At 40.8% G+C, this 15,328-nt stretch overlaps 1 protein-coding gene across 1 annotated transcript in view; it reads left to right on the top strand.

Moving 5' to 3' along the window:
* LOC128519636 (exostosin-1c) overlaps window positions 1–15,328 on the top strand; it is a 64,507-nt gene that overhangs the window by 1,297 nt on the left and 47,882 nt on the right. The window contains exon 2 of the mRNA XM_053493430.1: window positions 6,581–7,836. Within this exon, the coding sequence (XP_053349405.1) occupies window positions 6,899–7,836 (938 nt within the window). The 5' untranslated portion in view covers window positions 6,581–6,898. The remainder of the gene's footprint in view (window positions 1–6,580; window positions 7,837–15,328) is intronic.

Below are 15,328 nucleotides of genomic sequence, written 5' to 3'. Positions count from 1 at the left end.
GAATAGCTCTGCATTATGGCACAAGGGGAGCGTTTACTGTGCATTCACTGTGCATTCACAGCATCTTAACGCCTGGAGTGGGCATCCTTACAGCCGAGACTACTAATACTGGAACAGGAGAGAAAAGCTGTAATTGTCCTCGCTCATCCTGTTCGTTAATTAGCCCTCCAGGCATGTGCGCGGGCAGCATATTGTTGAGCCATAATTAATCAAGCCAACTTCTAATTATTGTGGATTGGAAATTAAAATGTGAGAGTGTAGCGGAGGGGGTTGGCTTTCAATAAAAGGTAAACATCTTATTAACTCAGTCACACCCTTTCGAGCCATCTGAGGCAACAGTGTGTTGTTTAATTCTCCACAATTTCCTCGAGCACGTCTGTGAAATTACTTGGAGACGGAGTGCAATCTTGCCCAAGAAACAACACCAAATCTCGGGAACGGCATACACTAGACTTCTCATTTGCAACCCGCTGTTTGGTTGAAAAACACATTTCTAGGTGAGGCCAGATGATGCAGCAGTTACACCGAACCACAGCCTGAGGCCCGGTCAGTCTCACTGCCACAAACATGCAGCGCAGCCGCGGTTGCCCCGCCGTTGCTTTTCCTCCAGCCCATAATGATAGAGTTCCACGTTTAATTTTAGCCGGATCTTGCCTCGCTCACCTCGTCCTACCGTTGGTTTCTATCCAGAAATGGCCACGATGTATTCAACCTCCGTGCTGTGTCTTAAGCAGGGGTCAAAAATCACAGAGCAACCCGAAACACACGGCCAGCAACAACAGGCATTGTCAACAACTGTGCATAGTTATTTTGCAATTATAGCTGGGAAAAGCTAACAAGACAATGTAGCAGAGCTGGGGTGTGTGACAGACTGTGCCAGTGTTGACTAAATATTAGATACTTGTCTTTTGCCTCATAATGAATAGTGTGTTATGTCTTGACAAAAGTCAGGAAAATTAGAGTCTTGGATTTATAGACAATATAACATTACAGTACTGTATATATGAATGCATATATACAGTACATAGTTTATTTAAATATATACATATCGTTAGTCTTTTTAATGAGCGGTTGCTGCAGCCTACCATCCGAACTTGGCACAGGTTTTACGCCGGATGCCCTTCCTGATGCAATTGTATATTGTACGTATTAAAATCTTGTTTATCAAACTTGGAGTCATGCAACCACATATTTACACTACAATAATAACAGGTCTGCACTGACAGAGAAAAAAAATAGATGGCACACTAATGTGTTTTGAGCGCACACAGTGATTGCCTTACACTCAGAATCAGCCTTGTCTCCAGGCGGGCGGGGAGCGATCTGATCCAGCCACAGTGACAATGACACTCTGACAGTTCTACGTGGCTGTAGGTCATTAGTATAAGAGCAGTACTTTTACAGCGTGTAGTCTTTTATTCATGCCATTGTGGGTCATGAACTGAGAAAGAATGTCAAGATGGATGTCAAACCAGGCATGCCGTATTCATTAAAATTGATTCTTGTTGACATGAAGGTGCATTCTTTCCCGTAACTGCACTCTGCCAGATGCCAGTCTCCTCGAACCCGATCGCGAACCACCTGGAGCTAATCTGTAAGAAGCTTTGCCGAGGACTGATAGAAAAACAACTTGACCTTGGGAGGAATAATAGCTGTTGCTTCGGCCGTTGTGATAAAGTACGGACACATTAATTTGACAACAAGGCGCTCTTAGGTTGAGGAATTGTATGAGAAAGAGAAGGAGAAGGAGAAGGGATGAGCCGCGAGTCCAGCTGTCACAGACTCCTCCATGTGAGAAAACAAAGCAGGCCGTCGCCGTCTGGACCGGCCAGCTTGGCACATCGAAACAAACGGCTGCACCTGCTTGTCCAACCCCTACAATTCACCATAAATCATTTTCTCTTGCGCCCCTCAAAACCAGAGACATTTTTTTTAACCCAAGAAAAAGGAAAAGGCAGAACGGTTAACTGATAGTCTCATGAATACATCATGGAATTGATTGGACAGGGCGATTACGCTGATGGAATGCTCTCATTAGCTGTTATGAATACATCGCAAACTCTTTCTAAACCAGCCATGATTTTGGAAACTCATCCATGTTTACTCATCTGTGTAAAAAAAAAAAAAAAAAAAAAAACCCTGAACATGTTCGCTGAAAGAAAAGATAAGAGTGAGACAGCGATTAATAAGAGAAGGCACCAGTGACAGGTTGAGATGAGTGCTGAGCGTGCGTCAGAGAGTCACTTCAACCAGACTACCCTGTCAGCTCCATTCTCACTCCTGAAGCCTGGTGCCGAGTTCCTCAAGCCCACACATGTCCTCGATTTGCATTGGCCTATATTTATTAGCCAGGCTATCTAACTCCCTCCCTCCCTTCCTCCCTCCCTCCTGCTCGTATCATCTATTGCAAGAGATTGCAGAGGTGCTCCGGTGCTACCGGGACATCTGAATTAACGGGAATCGATTCGCAGGGAAAATTAAGATTAACTTCACCTGCGAGGTAAGAAAAAGCCAAATGAAATAAAAGAAGGGAAATCAATGTCTTAACTAAAGGATGGCATGAATTATTGATGAGCAGCACGTAACGTAATCTCAGGCATCTGTTTTCTGACTAATATCAGCACATGGTGAGAGAAGCGTCACCGCACAAGCAGTGTCTTATTGATTTTACGCTCGCATATCCATGGGGACGGAGCATCCGAACATGGCCAGAGTTACATACGAGGTGTGTGGGGCATGATGTAAATGAAAAACATTTTAAAAAATTATGTTTTAGATACCGTGCTGATACTTGTTTCATTATATTCTGAATTTAATTTAAAGAAAAGAAAAGAAAAGAAAAGAACACCTACAGAATGCATAAATACCAAAATATGGAAAGGTTAACTATATAAAATAATATAATTCAAAATATAAAAAGCATAAAATTACATGTACAGTTAAATGACATTCACATTTATCTGCATCTTTGTGTTTTATTTATTTGATTATTGTATTTTTTTTATAAAATTGAGATCACAGCTAATCATTTTAAGTACATTTAAAATACAAAATGTCAGCTTTATTTAAGCATCCTCTTTTTCACTATTCGAGACCAGTGACGTCTACACAGTGAAGAAGATTGGATTTAGAGTGCGTTTTACATGTAGGTCTGATGATCCTGAAGGACTGTTGGACAGTTGGCTGCTGTTCTCCAGCCAGCTGTGGGTCATTTCTTATTCACAGCTGCCAAGACTGAAACACATGGGAAAATAATGACCTCCGGAAAAAGCAACTAGATATGTGATGATTTTTATGACTATGGATTTCCTAAACATTGCATAGTCACATATGTTGTAAACAACTGTTTAGATCGAATTCTTCTGGAATCAGTGGCATAAAGCAATGATCTAAATCCGATCTGAATATTTATTTTTGCTTGTTTTAAAGAAATTTCCATTTACTTTACAAAATAAGAGACATACTGCGATACCGCTGTGTCCTAATCTATATGCAAATGTCAAAATACTGAGGCACTCTCAGAAAAAAAAACACTTAATAATCATTTGGTTGAGCGTTCTAGAAGCATCAGGATGAATTTATCCTCTGCATATTATGACAACAACATATGTAACACCAGTGAATGTACAGTAGAATGAGCCACATACCCCCAACCCCTTTCGACTGAATGCTTTAATCATTTATCATTTAAACATACAGCATTTATCAATAAATATGTCAGAATATAGGACTGATGAAAAATTTTATTTATATTGTATGCATAAGAATATATTTATGCATGTGCAGACATATGTATCTCATACTGTATATCACTTATAAATAAAAATGATGCATGGTTAAAGCACACACAGGGACTGAATACAGAAAATATTGCTTTAGATTCATCATACTGTAGCATTTTGTAGGAATACACACAGCACACTTTCAGTTCGTGAACACACCCATATTTATGTAGTACTGTTCATATACTGTATTATTATTATTATTATTATTATGGGCGTGTTTATAGGGAAAGGTAGAGCAGAACACCATCATGTAATATCAGCTGCAAAAATATTCATCTTCAGTCCTCATTCAAATCGAGACATAAGCCAGAGTCTTAGTGAATTTGCCTACCTTTATAGGTGTTTTGCATCTAAAAAGATGTTGGGTTATTATGCAAAATAACAGGGACTACAGCCAGGCCACTGGGGCAGGACGCATGCTGCCCCACGCTGATTCTGTAAGGATATTCAGTGGAGGAAGAGTAACAGACAGCACGGTTACCGACACGGTTAGTGTCACCAGTTTGGGCTGGTTTTAATATACAGTACCATGTGTAGCTGTATGCTGAGATTGCGTATTATATTTTATTCTAATAAATTTCCCCCAAAACAGGCAATTTGTAAGCTGTGTATCTTTAATGTACAGAACCATTAATGTTGTTAAATTGTTACAGTATGTTGCAAAGATTGGGGGGGAAATGGGGGCTTTATGGAGTGGATAATGTCCGTACATCTGAAATGCTTCATTTAATAGGGTTACAAAGGCAAAGAAAAGGGAAAGATGAAAAGATAAACACAGGTGTTTTCCTGTTGACTGAATTTTTGGGTTAGTGATTTGAGATGTAGTTGGAAATTTTAGCTGAAACCTGGCAACTATGTTTGCCAGTGTGTTCAGACCTTGTGTGTTCAGCGAAAACACTGCAGAAGGGGAAACACCTTCTGTATCGAACCCAGTTAAACAATGTTCAAACTGTACAGGATTACTCGACACTACACCAAAAATAGTAGATAGTTGCATAAGGCAAGTGTAAAAGCGTCTCTGCTTCATTTTTGTTTTAGGCGACGTCACTGATGATGTCACATCCTGCCCCAACAAAAGTAGTTCAGAATCTCTTGCTGTTTTATTTCTTCATATTCTATAGACCTAAATGTTCGATATGCATTTAATTTCGCAAGATAACGAACCTTGTTTGTGTAAACGCGTTTAAATAATGGTTGATAATAAAGCAGAGTTAAAAACCCAGACTGTGTTTCTTTCAAAGAAAAGAAAAATCAGGAATCCAGTACAAGTTGAAAAGAATTTTTAAGCCATATTGAACTACACAGCTGGACTCCAACACTAACCAGAATAGAGTAATTTGTTGCTCTCTGGGAATTCTGAAAAATTTCTGCCTGAGCTTTCTACGGAAGCATATATACGGGTTGGGAGCCTACTGAGAAAAAGCAAAATGTGGAGATGAAATTATTGCCTATTCAGTATTGCAGAGGGACAGAATCGTAGGAAACGTTTCCTACTGGTACGTGTCATTTTCTTTTTTAGTAATTAGCGGAGCTCGCTATTGCATTTCTAGAAGCGGATCTAATATCTGTATGCGTTGGCATGGCGTATCGCAAAGCGCTGTAACGACGATAAATCTGGGCCAGATGGAAATTTAGACGTACAAAAAGGGAATTATAGAATTCCATGTTTAATTATTACTGATTTTTACATGCAATCTCACACACCATACGCCTTCCGCGTGGAGCAATAGTGATGAGTGATGATGGACCGTAGCGGTGATAGGGAAGAACATGAGCGTTTATGACACATAAAGAATAAGAGAAAAAGAGGAGTATAAAAGAAAAAGCCAAGGACGCCAGGTGAGACCTGAAAGCTGCCTTTGTGCGTAGCCTGGCAGGAGAAACACTGACCTAGTCTGTGACGTGCTACACGCGTTACACTCCCCCAAATACATACACACACACACACATGAAGGGGGTTATAAAGAAGAGGAGAGAGGGCAAATAAGTCAACCTCAAAACTGCACCATGTTTTCATACCAAACACAGAGTCCAGTCATTCCCAAGAGTAACCGCTCATGAAGTCGATTTACTGTATTTTCCCTGCTTGCACAGATTTAATTTAACTTCTTAACAGTTTTTGTTATACACCCCCACCTCCACGCCTCCCTCCGCCCTCCTTCAATGTTGGCTGTACCAAACTCTGTTTCACTAGAGCTTGGAGAGAGCTTGATGCTATCTCTGTGCGGCTCATGTTTAGCATGCTCAGGCCAAACACTGGGCCAGTGTGTGTGTCAACAGCAGAACGGTCTCAGACCACCGGTGTAAATGCAGCCGCCGCAAATCAACCATGGCTGTATGCTGGCGCACACACTCTCTTTTGTGCGCGCTGGAGCTGCTTCACTGAGTGCATGCTGGATGTAAGATTTTGACGTTCTAGGGAAGAACAGAGAGAACTCGCTGACGAATGGATAATTTTCCGGGAAATGCTTACTGCACGTATTGTACACATTTAAATGTATATTTGATTGTCTGCTCAGCTTCCTTGTGTTGCTTAGGACAAGTTTTTTTTTTTTTTTGCTTGCCTTGCTTGATATTTTTAATTAAAATTTCATTCCATTTAGTTTTAATTACATGCAAAATTCCCAGTCTTGCGTATTAAAATATTCAAAATAGCTGCAGTATTACAGAAAGCGAATAATATATTATTCGTTTATGTGAAGCGTTTGATTAGTGACAGAATGCATGAGTGTCACTTGCTAGACTAACTGACCAGAAGGCTATTTAGTGATGCGTGCTGTTGATTTCTCTGCTAGGACAGCACAGAGGGATTCGGTGAGCCATGAGGAAACTGGAGAGAGGGAAGAACGTGCCACTCATCACTTTGATTGGACGACGAGACGAGGACCACACACCGCTTGGACGGCGGGTTCCAGCCCGGCTGTGAGAAAGAGGAAAGAAGTGTAAAAGCCAGAGTTTAGTCCATTGAGTGCTGTATCTCCTACTTCTTCTAATGGACCAGTGGCTGGGGGAGCTATGCCAGACCTCGGGCCTTTTCCCCCCACCGCGTCTGCTCCTTGCTGAAGCTCCCAGCTGAGTCCTGGAGAGCTAAAGGCTAAGAGCGACGAACCCCCATGCAGGCGCGCAAGAAGTATGTGCTGCTGGGTCTGTGTACGTGCTGCTGGCTGCTGCTGTTCTACTGGGGCGGCCTACACGAGCGGCTCCTCGGCCTGGTGACGCACAGGAGGGCCGAGGTGCTGCGCCCATGGCCTGACTGGTTGGACCGAGCCCTTTTACCAGCGTACGCCAGCCATGCAGAGCTGCAGAACGGAGCAGGGCCTGGTGACTCACCTGTGCTGCGACGCCAGGCCTGGAACAGTATCTATAAGGACAGCCGGTGTCGAATGGAAACGTGCTTCGACTTCAGTCGCTGTCATGGACGCGACGGCTTTCGCGTGTACGTATACCCGCCCGAGAAGGGCGACCGCGTGTCGGAGAGCTACCGCAAAATCCTGGCCTCGGTGGCCGAGTCCAGATACTACACATCAGACCCACGCGAGGCCTGCCTGTTCGTGCTGGGCATCGACACACTGGACCGTGACCAGCTTTCGACGCAGTTCGTCCCCAACGTCGACGAGCGGATCCGTGGCTACCCGCTCTGGAACGACGGACGCAACCATGTGGTTTTTAATCTGTACTCAGGCACCTGGCCAAACTACACGGAGGACCTGGGATTTAACATAGGCCAGGCCATCCTGGCAAAGGCCAGCCTGAACACAGAGCACTTCCGGCCCGGCTTCGACGTCTCCATTCCATTGTTCTCAAAAGAGCATCCACAGAAAGGCGGCGAGCGTGGCTGGTTGTTGCGCAACACCGTGCCACCGAAGCGGAAATATTTACTCATGTTCAAGGGGAAACGCTACCTAACAGGGATCGGTTCTGACACACGGAACGCACTGCATCATATCCATAACGGCAAAGACATCATATCCTTAACAACCTGCCGCCACGGCAAGGACTGGGAGAAGCACAAGGATGCTCGCTGTGACCACGACAACCAGGAATACGAGAGGTAAGTCACGTTAGCGATGAACCTGAGCTCCTGCTTGCTGAGAATAAAGTGACGAAGCATGCTGTCGCTTAGTGTTTAAGAGGGTAGCTTCCTTCTATAAGACGTGTTAGTGCGTAAGAGGAGCATGAAATCGTACACTTTATGAAGTAGCGATGAAAATGTGTGTACAGCGTGTAAAGTACACAGTGTTAAGGTTCAGACAGATGCAGCTATTCAGGACGGTGGCTGTAAATCAGGAAACGAGGAGCAATCATGGGAACTAGTGCAAATCAAGAACATGAACTTGAATCCATTTTGGTTCTCTGCTGGCGTAATGACCACAATTATTCATAAATACTTGCGGAGTTTTTTTTTCCCCCATAGCATTACTGTTGTTAGCATAAATACTGTGTCATGTACAAGCTGCAGGCTTGATGTAACTCTAATCATATTTCACTAAACATATACTACATCTGGCATCACAGCAAACTGATTAGATGATTCGATGCAAATTTACTTGGAGTACCAGCGTGCAGTTATAGAATCGTAACCTCCTTTTAATGGAAGAAGAAAATATAGAAACAAATCGAACTCGAGAAAGATGATGAGACCAGATGCTTCCGCGCAGATGTACGAGGGCGAGTCCAGAATGATCCGCGCTCCGGCTGAGTTTATTTTAATTAACATTTAGAAAAGGCAAATACATCATTTCTTTTCGACATAATCTCCTTGCGTTTCAATACACACTGTCCATCTGTCCACAAGCTTTTGTAAGGTGTACTGTATATTCTCATTACAAAATGTTTTAGTCCGAGCTGTGAGTAATGAATGCACCGCTGTCTCCAGTTCTTCATCAGAAGTGCATCTTCGTCCTCGTAGGGGCGCTTTCAGGGGACCAAACAGGTACAGTAAGGGTCTAATGATGCGAGATCATGACTGTAGGAAGGACACTTTAACACCTTGATAGAGTGGGTGGAAACGTGCGGACATGAGATCACGACACCCTCGGATAGCGGTCCTCTGTGTTTAATCTGAAGTTTAGTCTTCAGCTCTTCAATAAGCGTCTCACTGTAACGAGCACTGTTGATTGTCAAACCTTTTTCCTGATAATGTTCCAATACTTCTGACCCTTGAGAATCCCAGAAAACTGTAAGCATGAATGAATTTCCCAGCTGATGGTTGACTTTTGAACTTTTTCTCTGTCAGTGATTAAGGGTGTTTTCGTTCCAGACGCTGCCGTTTACTTTCGGGCTCGTAGTGATGAATCCGTGTCTCGTCCCTAGAAATGATTCTCTTTAAGAAACTCGCCCCACATTGTGTTCGCAAATATCCAAACATTTCTGTTTATGCACTTCCGTGAATTGTTTCAGCACCTGACACACCCTCAGACCACTGACCGGGGAAGAGAGGAGCCTTATATGGACACAGCGGCCTGCAAAAGTTTTAATATAACCGGAGTACGGATCATTTTTGACTCGCCCTTGTTCTTGTATAAGAAAGCGCTTCTTACTGGGGCGTTGATGGCGGGAGTTCAACCCACTGAGTCGTGTCAGTAGGAACAGTGACATTCAGCTCTATGTAAAAACGCATCAATACATTTTTTTTGTAAAATTGTGGCCAAGAGACTGTTTGACTGAGTGTTTAACTGTCCTTTCGGTGACTAAAAATGTCATTGCGGGATGTGATTAGACTGTCGGCATGAACGCTCCCATCCACAAGCACACAGAAAGAGAGTGAGAGAGGGAGAGAGAGAGAGAGAGAGATATTATAACGGGGCTGCAGTGCAGAACCCCCTGAATGACAAAAGCACATTTAAGTGTTCAGTGCTGCAAAAACCGTAGACACTGGTCTAAAGAGAGGTGATGCCTTCAGATGAATCATTAATCAATGTGGTTTTAACCAAAGTTGTCAAACATACACAATAAAAAAACTGTTTGCTGTGAAAGAAATTTTGCTTTCAGGCAAGAGACGACCTTATAAAGGGACGGGTCACAGCAATACAGAGTTATTCCGACTCTGCTCCACGATGCATGTATTTGTAAGCGAAGGATACGTGTCTCGAGTGGAATGGTGGCTTAGTGGTTAGCGCTGTCGCGTCAGACCTCCAGGGTTGGGGGGTTTGCATGTTCTCCCTGAGCTTGGTGGGTTTCCTCTGGGTACTCCACATTCCTCAGACATTCCAAAGACATGCAGTGTGGACTGATTGGCATTTCCATGTTGGCCGTAGTGCATGATTGAGTGTGTGATTCAATCCAGAGTGCACCCCGCCTTGTGCTTCAGGTTCCCTGCGACCCTACAGGGGATAAGGGGTATGGATAATGGATGGATAGTATTAATATTTGGATGGATGGATGGATGGATGTTATGTCTGACCAGATCTCAACCCAATTGAATGGAAGAATGGTCAACAAATACCGGTACAATTACAGAGATCTGTAGAATCTTAACCACGTTTAAGGCTTGTTTTGGAGATAATTGACTTGTAAGTACAATTTATGAAGTTTATTTTAGAATAATGATCATTACTAAAGTTTGAGGCTGACTAACAGCAAGCGGTAACCTGTTATTCAGGCTGCTTATGTAACTGCTGCGAATGTGCGGCAAAGTGTATCGTCTTAATAGTTCCATCAGTGCGTAGCGTAGCGTAGCGTAGCGCCTCATGCCTGTTTACTTTGGGTTTGTGGTGTGGACACATTTCCACAGCACGGAGTGAATGAATGAGTTCATTTATTCCACATGACGAGTTCTGAGGGTCTCTCTCTCTCTCTCTCTCGCTTTCTCCAAGAAAAGGAAAGGGGTCTTATAACCACACTACTTGGAAAAAGGTATAGTGCTGCTTGGTGGTCCATGGTCTGAGGGCCATTTCTGTTTCTTCCACGTAATAAGAGTGGAGACCAAAGCTGCTGAGCTCTAGGCAGAGAAAAAAGGATTTCATTTTGTGTTCACACTCGGCAGGCAGCGAGCAGGGTAGCGGTGGCATCTAAAGGAGACGAACCAGAGCAACAGAAAAAAAAAACAAAGCCTGTGAAGATCAGCACTGCATGAAATGAGGTCTATTAACTCATTTGTTTCCCTGTTTCCTTCTCCTGCTCGCAGTCGCTCTGTCTGGTCTTCTCAATTGATGGAGGATAGAGACGTAGGAAAGGAAACGTTCTTAGGAGGTACTCGCAGGTTAATGATGTCCGGCATCTGCCACCGCAACAGATTAACCTGACATCACCTCAGACCATTTGCAAAGAAGGAAGGAAGTGGAGAGAGAGAGAGAGAGAAAGACAGAGAGGGATACAAGCAAGCGAGGGCTTATCACAACCTAATGGCCTACTTCGCTCGCTGCTTTTTTTTTGAGGAAAGAAAAACAGGCATTGTACTGAGAATGCAAATGAGGATGAATGTGAGAGCAAGTTAGGGGAAGAAGAAGAGAAAAAAAAAAATAGGACAAGCTGTTGGGGGACATTTCTGGGACACACTCACACTATCACACATGCACTGCCTTCCCAGAAGTCTGTCTCAAACTCTTATGTAAGATATTGTGCAGAAACACCAATGTGTGATGTCTGTGATCAAACACACAGCAAAAGCAGAACAAGCAGCGATAAAAAAGATATAGCCTACTTTTTCAGGACGCCTTATTTGGGCTCGCCACGCGCTCTCTCGCCATGTGCAGGACTTCCTTACAGGTCATTATTCCTGAACATAAAAAGCGAAGCAGACAAAAAGAAGCTAATAAAAGCGATAAACACACATTTTCTACTCTATTGTCCAAATAAATAAAACGTAACAGCAGAAGAAGAAAAAACAAACACCAGATCTGTGAACGGATGTATAAATGGTTTGGATTGTTAAAGCAAGTGGAGAGGGGGAAAAAAAGTGTATTTAAAAGGATGCAATTAAGATAGTGTTTTATCAGGGTATTAGTTACACCATCTTTAGAAAGAGATAGAGAGAGAGAATTTGAGTAAGTGTGTGTGAGTGTGTGTGTTTGGCTGGCGTTTCCCAATAGTAAGAATAAAAAAAAAAAAGCTACATCCAACTGTAATAAAGAGGGTGTGAATTTGTGCCCCTAGACAGAGCATGTCTAGTGTGGGTCAAGCTTCAAGCACAAGGAACTGCATCTAATAATAAAATGCTTGGTTCATTTTAAGGATCCCCTGAAGGATTTCCTTTTTTTTTTTTCATTTAAATTACTTTCATTTTTATTGTGCATGAAGTTTGGATTAAAATTATTCCATGATCATAACATAGTTCTGTACGTAGGGTTCAGGGAATCTGTAAAGGGAACCATAGGAGGTCCCGTTTTTTTTTATTTATTTACAGTTTAGGAAATTAATTCAAACCACCATGAAAAAAGATATTAAGTTTTTTTTTTTTATTAGTGAGCTCTATAGTTTAAAGTCAAGTCACGTCGGTTTTTATTGTCATTTTAACCATATACAGTTCAGTACACAGTGACACGAAACAACCTTCCTCCAGGACCGAGGTGCTACATGCAACATAAATTAACAGAAAACTACATACCTGTAGCTAACTAAGAAACCTAATTAGCTGGCTAACTGTGACCAGACAGATTGACATTTTAAGTTAACAGGGAACTTTTAAAGTTTTTTACAGACATAAAAGAAAAAGAAAAAGTCAGAAAAAAAACTAATAGGTTTATTAATAATTTTAGGCAGACTGTACTGACTGTTTTAAAAAGATGTATAAATAAATCCTTACAATTAATTAAAAAGAAATAGTCACCATATCTTTGTATACACTCAAACCGGACATTTAAAGTGTTACTGTATGTTCATAAAATTATTTGCGTTACAAAAGGTCATTGGTGGCACAATTGGTGGTTATTGCTACATACTGTAGTATTAACCGTGAGAAATGGCGACCTGATATCTTATTGTATTTCAAAAAATAAAAAGTCAGGGTCATCCAGCAAAAAATGATACAGTAATACCGTACATATGAGTTAATCATTTTATAAAGTTTGATGATATTTAATTATAATAAACATTAAATTAGAAACCTTACATAGATTGCTATTTAACTGGTTCATTAAGAGGCATGTTGAAAGCTTACTTGCTGTTATTGTTGTCTTTTCCTGCAGTTTCTAATGAAATATATTAAACAATGGTTTCAGAATGTAATGTATATTTGAGTTAGGCTTGTTCCTGGACCGACTGGTATAACAGGTAGTGAAAAAACATGTATATTCAGTTTAACATCAGAAACTAGGCACATTCCTCATCACTCAAAACTAGTTTTTGCTGGTTTATGTTGGTTAATGCTGGATTACCAGCATCAACATGCAAATGGAGATAATTTTCTGATAAATTTAATAATAAATTCCACCCAAATGTTACAGTTTATATGTCCATATATTAGAGACAGGTTTTCATATATGTTATATAAATAGTCATATACTGTATGTTAAAAATGTATATTAATCATTTCGATATATGGTGATGTACGCCATCTAAATGTCAAAATTATATGTTACCCATACATTCAATTATAGTGCAACAATACAACAATATAAAGGTATATTGTCCATAAGTTGCCAAATAATTTTTTTAACCAGGTAATGCTTCCAAGATAATTTATACTGAATATATTTATATATTTTATCAATTTACACTGACAAAAGACATCTGTTATATTTAATATACCATATTTCCATGTATTACATTTCCGTATGAGCAGTTATGGGAGCAAATATTACCCCATAGTGATTAAATCAGATAAAAAAAATCAGTACTTTATGATCACATACGGTAAAACACATAATATTAAGAACCTTTTGATGTAAAAGTTCCTGTGCTGTACGTCTGCCTACAGATAATGCACAGTCTGCTTAGGTAATCATATTTTCAGAGACGGCTACATTACTATACCTGTGCTACATTTGCCTAAGCAGTATAGAGTAAATATTACATTTGGAACGGCTCTGTCTTATGAGAAAGCACAGCGTGTACATTATCATGCCCCATATTTAGCATTATTTACATCGAGCAGTTGTAGTACAATCTAATGACTATATCATTATAATGAAAAAAGAAAAAAAAACTATTTATTTATTCACCCATCGCAGGGCACAAGCACACAAATTTACACACTCAATCATACACTACAGTAAGTGCAGTTTGAAAGCACCAAGCACCGACGTACACAGAGCGAACATGTAACCTCCATACACACCGACACTTAGATCAAAGGCGAGTTTCGAACTCACAACCCCGGAGGTGCGAGGCGACAACTGCCCATTTGATTTATGCTAAATATATACTTTTAATACACTGTATTAAGACATTATACAGTAAATGAATTCTGCTTAGTTTCACATATTTCATTTGGATTATGATTTATATGGGGTAATATATTTAGCATTAGTTCATACTCCAGCACTGTTGAATTGTCAAATCAGAAGGTGCGCATTAGTTTACTACTGTATAACAGCAGCTGTGTTCCAGTAATTCCAGCTGTAGCATAAATATGTTATGTTTAAAGAAAGGCAATCATTCTGTACTGGTTTCTATAGAAACAGCTCTGGTATGGTGGATGTGCTGTCAAAATGTAAAGCTATTAGGGCTATTAATAAACACTAAAACTTTTTCATCTTTTTTAAAAAAAAGGATCCGTTTAATGGAAAAAAAATTTTGATCATTGACGTGGTGTAGTTTCTGGTTAGAAGAGATTTCATTAACGTGTTGAATGAGTTTCAGGTGTCAGATCGGTAAGGGAATAAAATGATGACAAAAGATTTTGTGGTCGTTCTATAAATGCTTTAATACAGAGACATATGCTTCGTCAATCAATTGAAGATTGTAATCTCAGGCGAAGTGAAAACGGCCATGCCTGACATTTTGTATAATTTTTTAAAACCCAACACCTCATGTGTTGCCTTTTGAGATGGCGATATCGTACCATCCGAGGTGGATTATTTTCCTAGAAACGCACAGCCCATCATCCCTTACATACAACACATATACAGGTACTACAGGTAGACAGTATGAGGTGCATGATTTAAATGTAAGAGTGTGACACAGCGTTTAGCCGTTAAATGCGGAGATTAAAATCTTTGTTGGACTTATTAACTGCTTGCTCTCAGATCCTCATGGGAACCTAATCCTGAATGAGTGCAGTAGGCAGAGGCAGGTGCACTTAAAGGGTTAAACAAATAACAGATGAAAGACTTACAGAAAGTGCTGGTAACTGTATGGGGAAGAAATATTTGGTATGTACTGTACTGTATAAAGTGCCTACTTGCCTAAGAAACTTTGATGCTTTTTGTTTAGGTTTAGATCTATGATCAAGATTGCTCTAATAAAATAAATACATCAAACAGAAGTAATCAGTTAACATTGAAACAAATATTTATGATCGAATATATACATACTGCATAGACATATTTTTTCAGCATTGTTTTATTTCTGTTGTACCCTTCTGCATTCTTCTGTAGATTATTCAGGCTAGAAGGAAATACGGCCTTCTTAGAGTAAAATGAGCCCATTGTTTTGAAAAGCCT

Source organism: Clarias gariepinus, chromosome 3 (genome assembly GCF_024256425.1).
Source record: "Clarias gariepinus isolate MV-2021 ecotype Netherlands chromosome 3, CGAR_prim_01v2, whole genome shotgun sequence".
In the NCBI taxonomy this organism is placed as follows: domain Eukaryota; kingdom Metazoa; phylum Chordata; class Actinopteri; order Siluriformes; family Clariidae; genus Clarias; species Clarias gariepinus.
The sequence above is the reverse complement of the archived record's forward strand: the minus strand, read 5'-3'. Positions and strand labels throughout refer to the sequence as shown.